Source organism: Halichoerus grypus, chromosome 4, assembly GCF_964656455.1.
Source record: "Halichoerus grypus chromosome 4, mHalGry1.hap1.1, whole genome shotgun sequence".
In the NCBI taxonomy this organism is placed as follows: domain Eukaryota; kingdom Metazoa; phylum Chordata; class Mammalia; order Carnivora; family Phocidae; genus Halichoerus; species Halichoerus grypus.
The window spans coordinates 99,430,869-99,450,915 of record NC_135715.1 but is presented as its reverse complement, the minus strand read 5'-3'; the positions used below and the strand labels follow the sequence as shown (position 1 = coordinate 99,450,915).

General features: G+C 40.2%; 1 protein-coding gene across 5 annotated transcripts in view; it reads left to right on the top strand.

Moving 5' to 3' along the window:
• NCKAP5 (NCK associated protein 5) overlaps window positions 1-20,047 on the top strand; it is a 973,576-nt gene that overhangs the window by 766,179 nt on the left and 187,350 nt on the right. For all 5 annotated transcript variants that reach the window (XR_013447087.1, XM_078070693.1, XM_078070694.1 and 2 more), the window contains one exon: window positions 9,394-9,462. Coding sequence is in view for 4 of the 5 variants with exons in the window: in XM_078070693.1 (XP_077926819.1) it covers window positions 9,394-9,462 (69 nt within the window). In the remaining variant the exon portion in view is untranslated. The remainder of the gene's footprint in view (window positions 1-9,393; window positions 9,463-20,047) is intronic.

Here is a 20,047-nt window from a genome sequence, read left to right as displayed (position 1 = left end):
AGACGGCAGTATAATTAGGGATATTTGGGGCATGCCTGTGTTTTGCTTGGAAGGCTGGATGTGAAGTTCCTTGGCCCACAGACCGAAGTTGCTAGGCTGACTGTAAGTTATTTAACTAGAGTGCCATAGGACTCTGATTATGGTGGCAGCCATAAAAGAGCACACCGTCCCACCTATGGGGCCAAACCATGGTTTCTTGCCCTTATTCTGACCTATCTACCTTTGCTGAACTGAGGGGTTTTCAGCAAGCTGGGAAGATGTCATTTTGAAAAAGACCCCCCTTTGCAGCAGTAGTAACCACAAGTATGCATCCTTTGTAATTATACTGTGGATTGGACTTTTTCTTCTTTTTCTTTTTCTCCTCCTTTTTCCACCTTCTTTCCTCCAGACCATTCTACCCCTGCTCAATTTCTACCACTTCAATTTGCACGCCATCAGTTTGTTCTTGTTCATCATTCTTGAACCCAAGATTTTCTCTGCAGTGGATATTTACTGGTGCCTGACATTATTCACTTTCATAATGATTTGACAGTGTCTTCATCCAGGGTTCTAGCATGGTGGGATAATTTATTTCTGATTGCTAATACAAGTAAATACATTTCCTTGGTATTTTGTTCAAAATTATATTATTTTTATTCATTCCAATGACGACTTCTGCTGTTGGTTTGAGTGAGCTTAAGCAAAGGTCAAGTTACCTCTTCAAGAAGTATCTTTCCTACCTCATATAAAATTAGTAGGTTTTTTTCCCTCTAATCTTGTTGCATGACAGCTTTCAATGTGAGACAATTTGTTTTCTCTACTAGGTTTTTTCCTTCTTTGAGGTAGTCCTTATGTTTTATATATCTTTGTATCCTCCCTAGAATGCTTCTTGGAGAACAGTGAGAGATCAATAACTGGATGCATGCATGGAAGAAATGATGTTCTAGCTCATCCCCTAAATATGTCCATTCCACTTATCTATTGTTGTGTAAGCTTTGAGGCCTAAAATGACTGTTTTATTCTCCTCACAATTTTGTGGGTCATAAATTTGAAAAGGACACAACTGGATTCATCTCCAATCCAGGTGGTGTCAGCTAGAGTTAGAAGATCCATTTCCAAGATGGCTTCTTTATTCCCATGTCTGGTCTTTATCTCTCCCCATGGCATCTCATCCTCCAGGGCCTCTCCATGTGGCTTGGGCCTGATACCACCTCAAGATACCAGCCTTCTCACATGGCAACTCAAGACACCAAGAGCTAGAGTTCTGAGAGGCCAAGGTAGAAGCCAAAAAACTCGTAGTCTAGCCTTGGAAGTCCTCAGAATGGCACTTCGGCCACATTCTATTGGTCATGCAAGTCAGTAAGGCCAGTCCAGAGTCAAGGAAATAAATCATAAAGCATTTTTTGCAACCATCTTTAATCTACCACTATGATAATACTAGTGATGAGTGAAATTAACATTCTTAAGTAAGGAACAAAAACTGAATTTCTCATACTGCTCACTATAGAGAAGTAGGAACTTTAAATACTCTGCCAGTTGTCAAAATGTGTCAGATGATGTATACTGGGTTTTTTTGTTTAGAACCTATAGACAGCATAATAATATTGGCATGTACAAAGAGTAAAAATTGTTTATTTGTTTAATTTCCCACTTGGCTATAAGATATTATCTAAAAGATGCATTAGGATGTATCCATATGTACGTGTATGACCACCACTGAGAGGACATAGGTAAAAGTGCCTAACACACTACTTGTGCAAACTCATCGATATTAAGTACATATAAATACGAAAATGAATTTTTGTTTCTACACAAAACTCTAGCAAAAATGCACTAATTTAAATTTTTCTCATTTGAAAAGAGGCATATAAGGCTTGATCCCTACCTCAGAGAGCTTATAGTTTAACTAGAGAAGACTAATAATATTCATAAAATTAATAATCCCAACTGAAGACATTATAATTGATTGTTGAAATGTACGACTCCTCCTTTTGGTAGAGTTCAAACCAATGGACATAGGAGGAAAAGTGGAATTTAAAAATTACTATTTGGTAACTATCACTGTAATACTTGTTTTAGGCAAAAAATTATCAATGGATTCTAAAATAAATGAACAAAGTGTGGGTATTTAGATATTTGCATAATCTCAAAGACTTTTGGGTAGTTACATATTTTCAAAGCAACTCCCCATAAGATAGTTATGATTATAAAAGGAAATACTTTAATGTAACCATGAGGAAACATCAAACAAACTCAAATTGAAGGACACTCTACAAAATAGCTGGCCTGTATTGAAAAATGTCAAAGTCATGAAAGACAAAAAAACTCTTCCATGTTATAGGAAACTAAAGAGAAATGACAATCAGATGCAGCTCTGGGAACCTGGAATTAATCCTGGACATGGTAAGGACAGTAGAGGGATAATTGGTGAAATTGGAACAAGGTCTGTAGAGTAGATTAGGTATTGTATCAAAGTTAATTCTTGAATTTGATAGCTACACAGTGGTTATGTTACAACATTATTTTGTGTATTAAGGGGTAAAAGGCTATCATGTCTGCACCTTACTTTCAAAAAAATTTTTTTAATCATCTCTGATTATAAATAGGCATAAAACAAATGATCAAGTAAATGTGGTAAAAAGGTAAACTTTGAGGAATTGGGAGGGAAAGCAAGGGGGATTCTTTGTAATGGTTTCCAAATATTTTTGTACATCTGAAATTACTTAAAATTTAATATATGCCTCTATTTTAGTTTTTTAGGTTCAGACTTGAGCCACACCACAAAAAAAAAAAAAAAAAAAAATGAGTGGAATTTAGAAGGGTCAGTAGGGAAGTGGAGCATATCCCAGGCTCCCACAGCAGAACCAGAGGAGCAGCCTTGGGAACAAGAGCTGGGTCTTCATGAGAGACCTCGTCAAGTCAGGAGTGTGGCCTGACTTGAGAGATGCCGAATTCTCTCACGCAGCAAACACAGGTGGATGGATGTTGGATAGATGAGTGGGAACAGAGTAGAGGCGAAAAGCCTGCAGTGGAGTCGTTACTCACTGCAGAGGGAACTCTTTTGTGTAGAACTGTTCTAACTTTGGTCTGTGGAAAAGGATGTTGTATTAGTCCGTTCAGGTCACTACAACAAAATACCATGGACTAGGTGGCTTATGAACAACAGAAATTTATTTCTCACAGTTCTGGAGACCCGGAAGTCCCAGATCAAGCCTCTGGCATGGTCAAGATCTGGTGAGGGCCCTCTTCCTGGTTCATAGCCAGCGCCTTCTCACTGTCTCTTCACATGGTGGAAGGGAGCTAGCAAGCTCTCCGGAGCCTCTTTTATATAAATCTAATCGACTTTTGAGGATTCAGCCTTCATGTCCTAATCACTCCCAAAGCACCCCCCACCCCAATACCATCACATCAGGCATTAAGATTTCATCTTATGAATTTCAGGGGACACAGACATTCAACTATGGGAGATGTATTAAGCAAATTCATGGTATAGAGAGATTTTAGATCTAATTAGCATTTAGAGAATTAATGTGCAACAGTGATCTAGAAGCATCAGTCCTTTTAGTCATTTGTAAGCTCTGGCCAGAATTTATTCACAGAGCAAGACCTCTGAAAAACATAGTTCCTTTTAAATAAATGTTCACTTAGACCCATCCGCCACAGTGAACCAAAACAATATGGATTTACTCTATGAAGCTGCTCAGTTTTATAAAGACGTGTGAGAACATTAGAGATGAAATCAGGAACATATTTAAATCCCAGCAACTGGAAGTCATGAGGAAACCACACTGAGCTCTAAATGAGGGACTCAGTCTAGCAAAAGTTTTTGGTTGTTGTAGAAGACAAAGCTGAACACAAAGACCCACTGTTACATTTAGCATGCATGCTCTAATTACATCCTCTGGGTATACTGATTTAATAACATAATTTCTTGAAGTAGAAAAGACCTGTGTTGTAATTCCTGTAATTCTCAGCAGTGACACCTACTTTTTCTCTTTTCCTCTCTCCCATGTCCTTTTTCATTCCTGCCATAAAATGATTTACTGTTTCTTTAAATCACATTTAATTAAGGTTTGTTCCCCCCCCCCTTTTTTTTTCCCCTGTTGCCTCCTGTTGGTAGCAGGTAAATCCTGAATTTCTAATAAATGCAAATGGATTAAAGAAGATCACAAGTTCAAGATTATTTTAACTTCACTGGCATAATTGTTAATATCTCTGTTGTCCCCTGGGATATGTAGGATTACATCAATTAAATTGGTCTCTGCAACTGAACACATTAACCATAACTGTGACAACTAGTGTCTTCCCCAGCACCCTTTAGGTGTTTAATTTGCTTGCCTGTAATAGATTGTCAGAGCAGTAAACGTGAGGCAAGTAATTTAAGTGGTATAATGATGGTAATTATCTGAATGGATCAATTGCAGTGTTATTGCAACATGATATTGTGGGTAGGAGGGAGATGGAGACATCTCATATAAATCCCCATTTTCAGCTTTATTTCCTTAACACATTTTTTTCTAAGACATTTAAAGTGAAAACAGCGTAACCTGGCATTGCCATTCTCTCCTTTATCTCTTCCCATTATCCTTTGTGCCATTACCTTCCTGAAACCAGCGGACCCCACACGAGCTCAATTTGTCTAAAGAAAGCAGCGACTTTATAGAAATGGAATTCCAGCAGTTCCCCCGTGATTCACGGTATCCAAATATTTGAACTGGAAGTCACTTTGTGGATTGGCTAGGCTGCTCCCTTCATTTATTGCCTAAGGAACTGTGAACCCAGCAAGGTTAAATGACTCGCTAAAGGTTTCACACCCCGGTATTGCCAGGTAGCCTGCAACGATGGGGCTAGAACCTGGCATCAGTCCTCCCACCTGGGCTGAGGGAGGACCTGGGAGGTTACACCAGCAGCAGGTATGAAAGAGGTTTGGTGTGACAGGCCACAGCTGTCCCTGAAGGAAACAGCAACAAGCAATAAGGAAACAGCTTTCAGTTGAGTGTCAGGGATGAGGGGTAGGGGGTGGCAGGTGGGAAGGAAGAGAAGAAACAGTCTAGGGATAACCAATATTGAACAAGTCCAAACAGATGATCAGCATGAGGATAGAATTGCTGGGTTGTGTGGGAGATGTCTGCCCATGACAAGAGAGGAAAGCACATGGCAGGATCCTGCCTGAGGGACAGGAGTGTTCAGGTGGTTGCTAAAACAGGGACCAGGTCCAGAGGAAAGAAGTCAAAGTCAAGTATTAGAACTGATACCTGAAGAAGAAACGGGGATTTGAATCCTGGGACGTGAACCAGGAATAGGTCAAGATGATCTAACAGTGGCAAGAGCACTTCCAAAAAGGCTTCTGCTAGCATTTTCCCTCAAATTTGTGCCCCGTTTTCATTTGATCACTTCACCTGAGTTTCATTGTTGGTGAAAATAACAAACTGGCCTCAATATTGAGCTTTTTAGACACCTGTCAAGGAAAACACTGCAGTCATCAGAGGCACAAATAATACCACATATAACCCATGTCTTCTGTGTTACCAGAAAATGGAACATTAGAACTTTAAATCACTGTTCAGGAGACAAACACCAAATACCCACAGAACTGAGGGCTGCAAGCCTGTGTGTCCCAGGGGAGGGAGGTGGCAGAGTGTGGGGGCAAGGCACTCCTAGTACTGACCACAGATGGAGACTGGATGTGCCCAGTGCTGGCTGTAGGGCGGGGCTTGAAAGTGTAGGGGACCTGAGGTGACAGTCTCAGAGAAGCAACGTTTCTGGGGAGAAGGACGCAAAGAGAGAAGAGGTGCCATTGGAAGATCTGGTTCTGCAGAGAAAAAGGAAGAGGGAAAATTGTAAGATGCTAGAGAAATATAAGACCAACCTCCTCCAATCATCATGTGGTAAAGAAGCTAAAACAAGGGTAGAAACAGGGTTGATGAACAGTGAAACATGCTGATAAAGCAAAAAAGAATGCAACAAGAGGACTGGTAGGAAGGAGGACTGAGGGGAAAGGTGATTGTGGCATATGTAATTGGAGGGAGCTGAGGGACGTGATTTTAACTAGATAGTAATGATAAAGTAATAATAAGGGAATAATAAGCACTATTAAAGAACCTGCAAGAGGTGGAGGGGACTGGAGGAGGGGTAGGAGAGGAAGTGACACCTCACTGAGTGTACCTTTTAGTATAGTTTTGACTTTGGGACCATATTAATGTTTTCTATATTCTGAAACTGAGGTGAAATGCACAAGAAGAGGGGAAATTAAATCTGAGTACTGTCAGAAACAAATGAACTGAACTGCACAAAGGAATAAATAGCATAACTACAGGAAAGAGTGACAGTTACCAATTTAGTAACTTTTGAACATCGCATCATTACTATATACCCACATTCTAAAGAAAAATCAAATTGTGAACTCTTCTTACTACTATTTTCCATACAGTAACAATTTTGCATGCACTGTGGGATTGAATAAATGAGTAAATGTATGGCTGCCTGTGTTCTCAGTGTAGAAAAGGAAGACACAAATATGAAAAGGGGAAGACAAAGAAGAATTCTGTAGTGGTTGGAGAGAGAGAGTTTGTGTGTGTGTGTGTGTGTGTGTGTAGTGATAGGAGAAAGACAGAGACCCTTTCACTGAAAGGGACTGACAGAAATGACCTATCAGTAGCAATGGCATTCATTAATAATCAGATCTTAATTTCCAAATATCATTCCCCAACTAAAAGCAAGCAGGATTCCTTGGAGAAATGGCATATTTCAGCAATGGCGCAAAGAAAGAGCAAAGTGGGCTTGGAACATTTCCCTGTGCCTAAAAAGAAAGCCTCTTCAAAATGATGAAAACATGTCAAAAGGACACAGGTTACAGAGGTTCACCTTTTCAAAGCTGGGATAACTTGAGCATCAAAATAAATAAAATAGTAATTCAGAACCCTTTCAATAATATAAGAATCCATGTGTTCATACTGATAAATAATAAATAGGAAAAGCATTTTCTTATGATAGAATGTAAATTCATAAATGTAGTTGGAATAATAGAGTGAGAAATCACCATGTGCAACCATAGGAATCATTGATTCAGGGAAGATTCATCAATGGTTGCTAAGATAAACCGATGAAAGTTTGATGAGAAATATTATATTTTCATAGTCTAAAAACATCTCTGCACAATTTATTAACTACAATAGGAAAGTAGCTTTGGAGTGGAGAGATTTAGCAGACCCCACCTTAACCAAGTGATCAAAGCTAACATGTCCAATATGGATACATGGACATGACATAATTCTGATAGGATGCACTGAGAAGAACCCAGCATCAGTCATGTGCTACTCCTGCCAAGTGTGCAGGAGGAAACTTGAAACAAACCCTAATTAAGGGACACTCCACAAAATAATTGGCCTTTACTCTTCCAAGAAAGAAAAAGAAGGAAGGGAAGGAGAGGGGTGAGGAAGGAAGGAAGGAGGGAAGAAGGAAGGAAGGAAACAAAGAAAAGAAAAAGAAATTAGCATGAAAGACAAAGGACCGTTCCAGAATGTTCCAGCATCCTATATGAATGACAAATAGATGCAATAGGTGCTTGAGCCTGGATAGGTTTCAGGACTGGAAAAAATTGCTATAATGACACTATTGGAACAATGGATGAATTGGAATAGGTACTGAAGATCAGACTGTGGTATTGTATCAATTAATATTTCCTAAACTTGACGATACTGTGGTTGTGTAGAAGAATGTCTTTGTTACTAGGAAATATACACAGAAGTATTTAGGGATAAAGGGCATCATGTCTGCAACTCCCTTTCAAGTTGCAGGGAAACACGATGAAAGAAAAAGAGAATGATCTAATGATCTCTCAAATGTGGCAAAATGTTAACAGTTGGTGAATCTGAGGAGAGGGGATGTGGGAGTTCTTCATACTAGTCTTTCAAATCATCTGTAAGTTTGCAATTATTTCCACATAGAAAGTTAAAAAAAAAAAAAACAAAAAACCCTGATAGGAAGACACTACAAAGGAAAAAAGTTTGATCTTTGCACCACCTAAAAATCATACCATTCTTTTGAAGAAAACTGGTTTAGAGCTATATATCCCCATTTCCAAATGTCAAGGAGGATTATAGTGAAACAGTGGGGTAGAGCAGAGTTTGCCTGGGGGGGAGGGGCATGCTCACTGCAGCAGCCTTGGAAAGGGTTAACTTGCACAGCTCAGGACTCCAACGAGGCCAGTAGTAGCTGAAAGGGACTCAGGTCAGCCGCTACAGAGGGCAGATCCCATGTCACCATTTCATGCTCCTTCTAAAACCTAATATGCATATACCTGTGTCTTTTTCCCCTTATTGTTTCGCTGGTAACCAGGTGACCATATTCGACCTAGTCTCCTCTAGAAACCTATTTACCATTCAGATAGCCACTGGCTCTGAGGAGCGGGAAAGCTATAGTTTTTTTATTTTATTTTATTTTATTTTATTTTATTTTATTTTATTTTTGCCTTTTCTTTATATTTTTTGTGTCTATTTTTATTTTTTTTCTTTTTTATTGTTATGTTAATCCCCATACATTACATCATTAGTTTTAGATGTAGTGTTCCATGATTCATTGTTTGTGCATAACACCCAGTGCTCCATGCAGAACGTGCCCTCCTCAATACCCATCACCAGGCTAACCCATCCTCCCACCCTCCTCCCCTCTAGAACCCTCAGTTTGTTTTTCAGAGTCCATCATCTCTCATAGTTCGTCTACCCCTCTGATTTCCCCCCCTTCATTCTTCCCCTCCTGCTATCTTCTTCTTTTTTTTTTTTCCTTAACATATATTGCATTATTTGTTTCAGAGGTACAGATCTGAGATTCAACAGTCTTGCACAATTCACAGCAGGAAAGCGATAGTTTTTAAAAGGGAAGGGGCAGGGGGACTCAAGTATAGCTCAATTCTTAAATTTCTCATTATATTCTTAGCTTAATAGCCATTGATTAACAAGGAAAACAACATGTTTGGTTTGCATTTGGAACTATGCTCTCATGAATTGACCTGAGATTCTTTTCTATGGCCTAAACAAATAGTGGGTTGTGAAACTGTAACAGGCCTTAATGAAGTGGATTGAGGCATTTCTTACATTTACATTTTCATAGAATGAAATAAACGTGGTAATCTTTTTACAGAACACTCTCACATCAGGCCATGATTTGATTTGCTACCTGTTCAGAATATTAAGTTTTGCATTTCTCTAAATGGTAATGTACTTTTGTGAACAAGTTGATAAGACAGAAGTCATCCATGAGATATCTATAAAAGTACTTAGAGCAAACTTGTCTAAGATTCTTCTAAAAGATTGTTTTGGATCCTGAGGAGATATATTTAGTAACTGTATTGAATAAGTTGTCACCTAACACAACATTTCATGGATTTATTTGTATTATTTTTGTATGTCACTGCAGGCAGAGAATTCAGCATTGGCTTTGGAAAATGAAAATCAAAGGGAACAGTATGAGCGATGTCTTGACGAGGTAAGCGGACTTAGAAAGGTTCTTCGCACAAGGCTAGACTATTGAGGAATCCCTTGCTCAGATCTTAATATATGTCTGTTAGCAGCCTCTGCAGAACATTAGCATTTTGTCCTCCAAAGGAAGGTTGCAAACATGTATGTGGATATTGAGAAGGAAGGTCAGTCTCCCTCTCCCTCCCCCTCCCTCTCTCCTTTTCTCCCTATTTTAGTGTACAGGCATCTGTAAATTCCTTTTGGCTATGATTTAATATTCTTGGAACACAGTTGGGGAATGCTTCACTGTATGATAAATTCCTTCTGTCCAGTAAGTGTGATCCCCAGCCTGTGAATGAGAAAAGCCATGTCAAGGCACACTGCATCTCCAATTGGATGCTGTTTCTGAAAAAGCAAATCCTTGATAGAGTGGGTGGGGATGATGTTCACAGTTGGCGGCCAGAGGAAAAAAAAATCAGTAGATTGAGAACAAGCCAAGAAGAGAAAGCGAAGTGAGGAAGAAAATTTGAGCAGAATGGAAAAAGAGTTACACGTGTGAGTAAACTTGAGAAATATTATTTGATGATAATGAAGAGATGAAGGCAAAGATGGTGGGCGTTTCTGAGTTCCTGGGAGGCGAGGGGAAAATTGAAGTGTGTGCAGGGCCCTCGTTCTCCTCAGCCATTCCCCTCACACTCTGTCAGGATTCCTACCATCAGTATCTGTGGTGACACCCAGGCAGGATGGGCCATTCACCTCACTGACAAGGCTCTCATCTGGGATTTTGTTGGTGACTGGAGTTATTACTTTAATGGGATGACTTTTTTAGTCATCTGTCCGAAACCCTAAAACTTGCACGTATCTATCTAGTCATCTTAGAAGTTGTTTTGAAATAGCTGACACAGGTTTTCAGAAAATAAGCACAACTACATTTAATCGTGTTCCATTACCTTACCAGGGGAAACTAGTATATAGATCTTCAGTCTTGTTCTCCTCACTAACAATTAGGAAAACCTTTTCCAGAAAACTCCTCTTGATCTTTCTTCCCCTCCCCCACACTGTCCCAGAAGGTGATGGTTTACACTGTGAAGAACACAGGTTCAAATCCCTCTTATGACATCATCACTGCCCCACATACCTCTCCCCTCCCTCCAAACTGGAAGCGGTTTCTCTCCTCAGAGTTGCAGCTGTGGCCAGTATTTTCCTACACCGGGGTTTCTGAAAATGTGACCCCTGAGCCAGCAGCATCAGCCTCACCTGGGAAGTTGTTGGAAATGCACATTCTGAGGTCCTACCCCAGACATCCTGCAGAAGGGAGTCTGGGAGTGGGCCTGGCAGTCTGTATGTTCTCAGGCTCTCCAGGTGACAGTTTGAGAGCCACAGTCCTCATAGCATGGACCACTTTGCCTTACAGTGACTTGCGTGTCGTTGAAGAACCCTCAATGTATTTCCAGAAAGTTCCTTACATGTTTAATATTTCTAGCCATATATATCAGTTAGCCAAGTAAAATGGTATTTGCAGTGCTCTGCCCTGTCTTAAAAAGACTCAGAATAATCTTCGCAATGCCCAAAGTCGAAAGAATAGCTGAAGTAAATTGACATAAGAGGGGAATGATGACTCAGGCTAGTGAGGCCAGTTCAGCACTTCTCAATCCTGTCCCCCAGGCTCTTGGTCCAATCAAAGTTTAGGGCAAGAAAGACCAAATAGATCCAAGGATATTGAAAGGAACAAATATTGCCCTTGGGTCATATGTATTGATCAGCAAAGTTTCACTTTAACCTCCTGTGCGGAATTTCTGATGAGGTTGAATCTGTATTCAGAAGTGAAATTTATGTGGATCACACCACAGGAACCTCTTATTTGTCACAGTTCTCCCACAGGTCATCCCTCCCCATCAGTCAAAAAGCTCACAGCATTTCTTTATGGAAACTCCTAGTCTTGTTTTCCATATCCTCCCTATGTCTACATTCTGAAGGTTTCATCAGAATGTGTCAGGTCAAACATAATTTTTCATCCACAGAATTATTTCATATGGAGTTTCGACTGAAGGCAGAATTTTTAGAGGGAGAGTCCCTCTGTTCTTAATTGCGAAAATTAACTGTTGCCAAAGAGGTGATTTGCAACTCAGAACTACCTTTGGGCAGTACACATGTTTTGCATTCATGATACCGGCCCCTGATTACACATGCCAGTTGTTTTTGTAACTAATTGCATGAGGGTAGACAATTCATTTCTATGCATTGTAAGAGAACACTCTCAAAGGGGTAGTTGAGTGTAGTAATAATGCCAACTGGAAATTCTTTTCAAGGCTTTTTAGACTAATTAGACACACTAACAAGGTAAGGCCTCATGTAAGTTATTTCCTTGCTAGTGGGTTTCATAAAACAACACAAGTGGATATAATCTAAAATTAAAATGTTCTTCAATCCCTTTTGCACTGATTGTTATTTTCTGGGAAATGAACATGTTGAGAATTTGGGGAAAACACTTGGGAGTAGGAAATCCCCTCTGTGTGTTCTAAAAAAAGGGATATGTTTATTCAGAAGGAAACAGAGGCACATCCACGGACACACGGGCTTGCTGGCACACATGTGTCCACAAATGTGTGCACACAAGTGTGTACACACACATATGCACACACACACACTTCACCACTTCACTTCCCCTCTACCTAGCTCCTCATCTCCTTGCCTTGCAACACAAGGCAACACCAAGGACCAGTCTTGATTTCTTGAGGGGGTTGGAGTTTTGCATGTTTGAGCCTAGTTTCCTCCTCTAGCTGTTTGACACATAGTTTGCTGGTAAGCAGTGAATTGCTGTTTATTCTCACTAATGCTTTGGCCAGCCTTCCTTTAGGACCAGCTAATTCCCATGGAGAGAAGTATAATGACACATATAAAAATAAGGAAAGTAACATCTCACAATGTTGCCTTACATTTAGATGGATTCAGTTGTATCCTACAAATATTTGTCAGGTGTCAGGGTCACCCAGGCTTGGGAAGTCATGGTGCTCCTAGCTTGGCAGAAGTGAGAGGGATGGTCAATCACAGAAGAATGAAACAAGGGAAACTCTCATAGGAAATGATCTACCCTGGGGTCTTTGAGATCATACAACACAGTCAATAAAGGGCATGAGAGGTAGTGGGTGAGCTGGCAGTTAAGGGGGCAGAACTGAAAGGGCATCTTCAGCCACAGGAGTTGAAACAGGTAAAGTCCAAGTAGTTCTCACCCTTACCTGAACATCAGACTTAACTGGGAAGGTTTAAGAATACTGCCCACTGGTGCCTCCCTTCCTAGTGTCAAGACTCCTTCACTGCCATAACTTGCAGCTGACAGATGATCCTTTCTATTCAAGGAGGTTCATATATGTTGTCCACCTTGGTTTCAGCTGCCTCCCCTTTCATACCTCCCCTATATGTTCTCCAAATGACCAATATTGACCCATAGGTAGGGACATCTTTACATCCCTGTTCAGCAGGAAGACATTACAGAAGATGAGACCTTCCACCTTCAACGACCTTAAAGATTTAAGGGTCAAAATTGTTCAGGGGGAAATATTGAGGGAGCAGAAGCCTAGCTGAAGACAAAGCATAAGCACCCTGCAACCTCCCCCCCCCGCCCCCCATGGGATATATGCTACATTCTTCCAGGAAGATCCCAACCATCTTAATGTTAATGCCTTGCTAGAGGGAAAAACAACCTTAACTTGACAATGGCAAGGCCACTGGTATTCTGTAGGTCCTCTTTAGCATATGAAAGTTCTTTTGAAAACCTCCCTTTTCCTTACCTCCCCCAACCCCATAGTATATAATCAGCCACCCCTCACAACCCTGGTGCAGCAGCTCTTTCTGCCCACGGGACTTGTCCTCATGCTTTAATAAACCACAATTTTGCACCAAAAAAAAAAAAAAAAAAAGAATACTGCCAGCTGGGCCACATCTCAGAGATTCTAATCCAATTCTGGTCTAAAGTGGAGCCTAGGTGTTAGAAATCTTAAAGACTCCAGGGAGTTATAATATTCAGCCAAGATTAAGAAGCATTGCACTTGATCCTCTGAATGCTGTGCTTCAGAGAACATTTTCAGAAAGTGTCAGAGGATAAAAGCTCCACCAAACTTGGATATAATGATAGAAGAGCAACAGACCCATGTGGAAATTTTGGGTTATTTCCAATTCCTCAACAGTGTCTGAGCAAACAAAAAGTAAACGCTGGGACAGCGTTTCTCAAAGTGTTTTTCTGGGCCCTTTCTGCATCAGAAAGATGTGCAGTGGTTGCAAAAATGCAGATTCTTGAACCACAAAGGCTCTGAATAGTCAAAGCAATCTTGAAAAACTAAAGCAAAGCTGGAGGCACCACAGTTCCGGACTTCAAGCTATATTGGAGTCATCAAGACAGTAGGTACTGGTACAAAAACAGACACATAGATCAATGGAACAGAATAAACCCAGAAATGGACCCTTAACTCAATGGTCAACTAATCTTTGACAAAGAAGGAAAGAATATGCAATGGGAAAATGACAGTGTCTTCAACAAATGGTGCTGGGAAAACTGGACAGCAACATGTGGAAGAATGAAACTGGACCACTTCCTTACACCATACACAAAAATAAATTAAAAAATGGATGAAAGACCTAAATGTGAGAGAGGAAACTATCAAAATCCTAGAGACCACAAACAATAACCTCTTTGACATTGGCTGTAGCAACTTCTTACTAGATATATCTCCTGAGGCAAGGGAAACAAAAGTAAAGATAAACTATTGTGACGTCATCAAGATAAAAAGCTTCTGCACAGTGAAGAAAACAATCAACAAGACTAAAAGGCAACCTTTGGAATGAGAGAAGATATTTGCAAATGACATACCTGATAAAGGGTTAGTATGCAACATATATAAGGAACTTATACAACTCAACACCCAAAAAACAAATAACCCAGTTAAAAAATGGGCAGAAGATATGAATAGACATTTTTTCAAAGAAGACATCCAGATGGCTAACAAAACATGAAAACGTGTTCAACATCACTCATCATCAGGGAAATGCAAATCAAAACTACAATGAGATATCACCTCACACCTGTCAAAATGGCTAAAATTAACAATACAGGGAACAACAGATGTTGGCAAGGATGCAGAGAAAGGGGAACCCTTCTACACTTCAGTGGGAATGCACACTTGGTGCAGCCACTCTGGAAAACAGTTTGGACGTTCCTCAAAAAGTTAAAAATAGAACTACCCTATGACCCAGCAATCGCACTACTAGGTATTTACCCAAAGGATACAAAAATACTGATTTGAAGGGGCACATGCACCCTGATATTCATAGCAGCATTATCAATAATAACCAAAGTACAGAAAGAGTCCAAATGTCCATCGACTGATGAATGGATAAAGAAGTGGTATGTATATACAATGGAATATTACTCAGCCATCAAAAAGAATGAGCTCTTGCCATTTGCAATGACTTGGATAGAGTTAGAGTATATTTTGCTAAGTGAAGTAAGTCAGAGAAAGACAGATACCATATGATTTCACTCATATGTGCAATTTCAGAAACAAAACACATGAACATAGTGGACAAAAAGGGAGGCAAACCAGAAAAAAAATCCTTAATATAAAGAACAAACTGAGGGTTACTGGAGGGGCGGTGGGGGGGGGGATGGGTTAAATGGGTGATGGGTATTAAGGAGGGCACCAGTTGTGATGAGCACCAGGTGTTATATATAAGTGATGAATCACTAAATTCTACACCTGAAGCTAATATTACAGTGTATGATAACTAACTGGAATTTAAATAAAATCTTGAAAAAGAAAAATAAAATCAACACAGAAAAGAAAAATGCAGATTCTCAGACCTCACTCAGCTATTCTCAAGCAGAATGAAGGGTGAGGAAATTGGCAATTTACCAGATTTCCCTGGTAAAGTTTCTGCATGCAGAATTTGGAGAACCTGCCCTCCCCTTCAAACCATCAGAGTAGAGCCAGAGTTCCTTAGAGTCCATGAGGATGCCAGATTTGAGTTCTTCTCTGACTTCTCTGTGTTCTTACTTCAGAGCACAAAGGCAGGAAATGGAGGTAGCTCAGGAAAAGAAAAAAAGCCCTAAAATTTCTTTTGTTTTTTTTGTTTGTTTGTTTTGTTTTGTTTTGTTTTTAAAGATTTTATTTAGTTATTTGACAGAGAGAGACACAGCAAGAGAGGGAACACAAGCAGGGGTAGTGGGAGAGGGAGAAGCAGGCTTCCCACAGGCTAAATAAAGGCAAAAATAGGTTGTTAAGAACAGTTCTGACCTTCCTCTCTGATTCCTATGCTGTAATCCAAGACTGGATTGTGGAATCATCAGACATTCTCAGTGTATGTCCCTCACCTGAGCCCTAAGTAATCTTGAAAAGCAACGTCTTGATCGATGGAGATAGGAGATGATGATTTTGCTTGTGGTTCTCATGTGCTTCAAATGCCCATTTCATGAATGGACCATGAAATCAACAGATAATGGACTTCTTGTGTCTGCTCTAGATTCTGACCACCATGGGGCAGCATCTATGTTCTATTCAGCATATTTCTCCGAGATCCAGCACGGTCCGTGGCCCATACTATGCATTTAATGTGTATTTGTTGAATGACTAAATGAATGAATGGAGATTGTCAGCCCTAAGTTAATTTCCCTAAGTTCTGCAGGGAGCCTGATGCGGGGCTCGATCCCAGGACCCTGGGATCATGACCTGAGCTGAAGGCAGACACTGAACGACTGAGCCACCCAGGCGCCCCATCAAACCATTCTTTCTTAACTAGTTACTTCAAAATGCATTTTATTCTTTGAAGTTCAAATGCTCAGATTCAGATTTAACTTTAATGGGGTGACTGCTTTATAGCAGGTGCTGTCCAAGGTGGTTTCTCTGGTTACATCTATCATCTCAGGCATTTTTCACAAGCTGGGAGGTAGCCAGTTCCCCTAGATCACAGATGAGTCAAGTCAAGCTGCTCCTCGACCCCCATACATATCAGTGTATCATCAACACAAGCAGCATTTGAACCCAAATCCTTCTTGTGATTCTGCCCCAATGCTCTTCCCACTTGTCCCCAGCTGCCTCAGTATGATAAACCAAACTCAGAAGCACTGAAAACTCCAAAGCACATTTTCCAAAACTTGTCCTTTTCCAATTAGGTTTTTAAATGAGCTTGCTGGTGTGACAATTGCTTTGCATGATAAAATAGCACAGGCAAGGATAAAAGCAAGACTATGAGGCAGGAGGACCTGGTCGAAGCTTGGTGCCTTTTGAGTTCCTCACACTGCCACCTTCGACCCAGCCCTGGCTGTCCTCTGGATTGGGTGAGAATTGGCTCCCTCTTAGAATAACTCCCAGGTGTGGCTTCTCATTCAGCCTCAAGGACTCTTCTGAAAACAAAACAAAACAAAACAAAAAACACACAGACAAAGCCGCAGCCCTGACTTCTCTTCCCTCTGCCCACCTGCTTCCAGGGGAGTGCAGCGGGGGCTGGGGTCGGGGCCGGGGGCGGGGACACAACCCATAGAAGCCTGATGGAGAAGAACAAAGACTTGTGTGGGTCCAAGATGAGCAAGGTGTCAGAGGAGCTGGCTTGTCTGAGAGAACCCTTACGGAGATGAAGAGAGACATACCCGGGCCCTCTCCTTGGCATCTCCGGCTCCCCTGCAACCGTGCCCCACCAGAGGCAAAACGGGGGTCTCTGCAGAGAGCCTAAGGCAGATTGTAAAACAAGCCAGAGACTTAAGGACTGTTGGCTTTGCTCTGCTTGTCTCCAGTCCCCCTGGCCCAGCCCAGCTGCTATTTTCCCTTTCTTTGGAGAGGGAAGCTGTCAGGTGACACTGGAAGTTATTTGTTCTCATTAGCTGGGCCTGCGGGTGTGTGATTATTTGCAACCCAAGTGCTAAGGGTGTAATTCTATGATGAGGGCAGGGGCTCATTCCAGGGGTCATCTTGTGAACCTATTAGAGGTTGCAGGCAGAAGCTCCAAACAGCTGTTCTATTGATGCTTCAGGGAAGCTTAGCTGTTAAAAGTAGTGATAAACCCAGGAAACCGTCTTATAGACAGTACCCAGGAAAGCATTTGTACAAACCGGCCTGCTCTTCTGCAGAGGACCTGCGAGTCCTTCTGGGTAATATAGCCTACCCCGTGTCAGTAGGTAAAGAAATAAGGCATTCGTGTATCTTTGTTCAATTATTAGGTAGAACAATAGTCCAAAGTACATGCCAGAAGGAGCTGTGTCAGAGATGGAGCCTATAAGCCTATAGGGCAACATATTTGGATTGCAAAGATAGAACGTATTTTCTCCTGCGGGCTGTTACAGTTAGGTTATTCATTTATGTCTCCTGTTAAATCATGTAGAGAGCTATTTTATGTGACCACTGTTCCACAGCCTGGTTTAAGTGAGGGACCAGTTGGGGAAAGAAAAGAAAATATTGATATTAGGCAGTTTTATGAGAATGTAAATCAAATCCAAAGTTTGAGATCCAAAAGAATTAAATTATTTATGGTATGAATTAATTTTGGTACATTGTTCCTGATTCAAGCTGTATGAATAGTTGAACTCTTCTGTTGTTGTATGTTTTTTTCTTAATTTGCCAAGAGTAAAATAGATGACCTATAGTTAGACGTTTAAATCTTCAGTGCTTACGAATTGGAATGAATATTTAAAAACTGAAAGATTTTCAAGATGACACTATTGGTCAATTTGTATGGCTGAATAACATTTATCACTGTTAGGATCATGTATGAATCAACTGATAATGGAAAAGAAAAGGCGTCAGTTAAGGGAAATATGGTTTATTTTGGTCTTTGAGGTTCCTTGGGTAGGTTTCTTTAACTTGGGCTGGACTTCAAAATAAATAAATAAACTATATCAGGTACTGTCCAAGTTTTTTTTTTTCAAAACTGTAGTTGTTTCAGTGAAAGTTCTCTCTTCTTTGCTTAACGTCAACAATGTAAATTTGGAAAGGGTTCTGATAGGAAAAAAAAACAAAACCTCTTGTGCCTACAGTTCAACTAATCAGTTATAGGTAATCTGATTTTAATCATTTATTGCTTGTGCTGTGAATGCCTCCTAACCACAGTTGATGATAAGCCTGCGTTTTAATTTTCTATGAGACTTACTGGTAGCCAACTGTCGTTAAGGATGTGCTACTTTGTCAATATTGAGTGAAAAAACAATTAAGCTCCATGAAAACATTCTTACCCTAATCTGTTCCACTATACTAGACAGGGAAACAAGCACACATAGTTTAGTATCACCAAAAATAAATTGGTTATCAAGATGAAAAGATGAAAGCATGTCCCTCAGCCTTTGGTTGAATGTGAGAATTACCAAGATGATTATGTGCTTATCACGCGTGTTATACTTGCCAATTATATTCTCTCTGAAACCAAGGAACATATCTCAGTCATCTAGCTTTACAAATACTCTACAGATTTATATTTAATAAATGAGGGAAGAAATGAATAAACAGAAGTAACCTAATCTAGGACATTTAAATATTCTGACTTGGTCTTTAATACTGTAAGTTTCAGTGATCATATTAAATGTGATCATATTAAATGTGTACAGTTAATGTACTGGCTGAAAAATTCCACTTAATTCACCTGCCCACCTTAATTTTATCAAGAGTAACCATATGGGTACATAGTTTCAAGGTTATAGTGAAGTTAAGTAAGTGACTTCCTGTACTGTGTTTTTGAAACCTGCAAATGAAAAGGAAATCTTAGCTCAAATACATAGAGAAATGATGAATGGTTATCTGGAGAAAATGCCAGAAAAGGCCCAGATCTTTGCAAATACCAGGGACATGTTATTGGGTTTATATGTGGTTCTTAACTGGAATGGTGCCACATTGCCCAGTGCTAAACTATTTGCTGAAAGGGAATGGAGCTGCCAAGTTTGGTTTAGGTTAATCAAGATTCACCTCCTTCACTGAAAGGGGCCTAGCTTCTCCTACTGACCCAAGCTGCCTGATACCTGAAAAAAATCAGGATTATGTTAATATAGTAGTAAGAATTCTATTTGATTGTGTATTGGAAGAAACTCAAAATAACAGTGGATATTTTTTTTTCCTCTCTCACATAGTTCAGAGATAGACAGTGAAACTCCCTGCATCATCAGGACCAAGCTCATGCTATTTTTCCATCCAACAATACTTAATGTGTTACTTTCATTATCAAGGTGGCTGCTGAGGTTCCAGCCATCACTTTTATATCCCAGACAGGAAAAGGAGGAAAAAGAGTGAGGCCTCTTCTTAAAGACTTTCTATAAGATCAAGAGAAAAAGTCGACTTATAACTCATTGGCCAGGAATTTGTCACAAAGTGACACTTATCTACAAGGAAAGCTGGGAAATGTATTTAAATGTACCCAGCCAAAAAAAATCAGAGTTCATTACTTAGGGGAAAATAGATGTTAGAGTAAACAACCAGCAGATTCTGCGACAGGTAGCAGTGACAAGAGGATGGCATAAATGAAAACATGGAGGACATAAACAGAGCATATAGAAAACAATGAGCTGCTCTTATTCTCCACCATTCAAACCTATGTCTATTCCAAGTCATTTTAAGTAGTGAAATAGTCACATAGCAAAAGAATAGGAA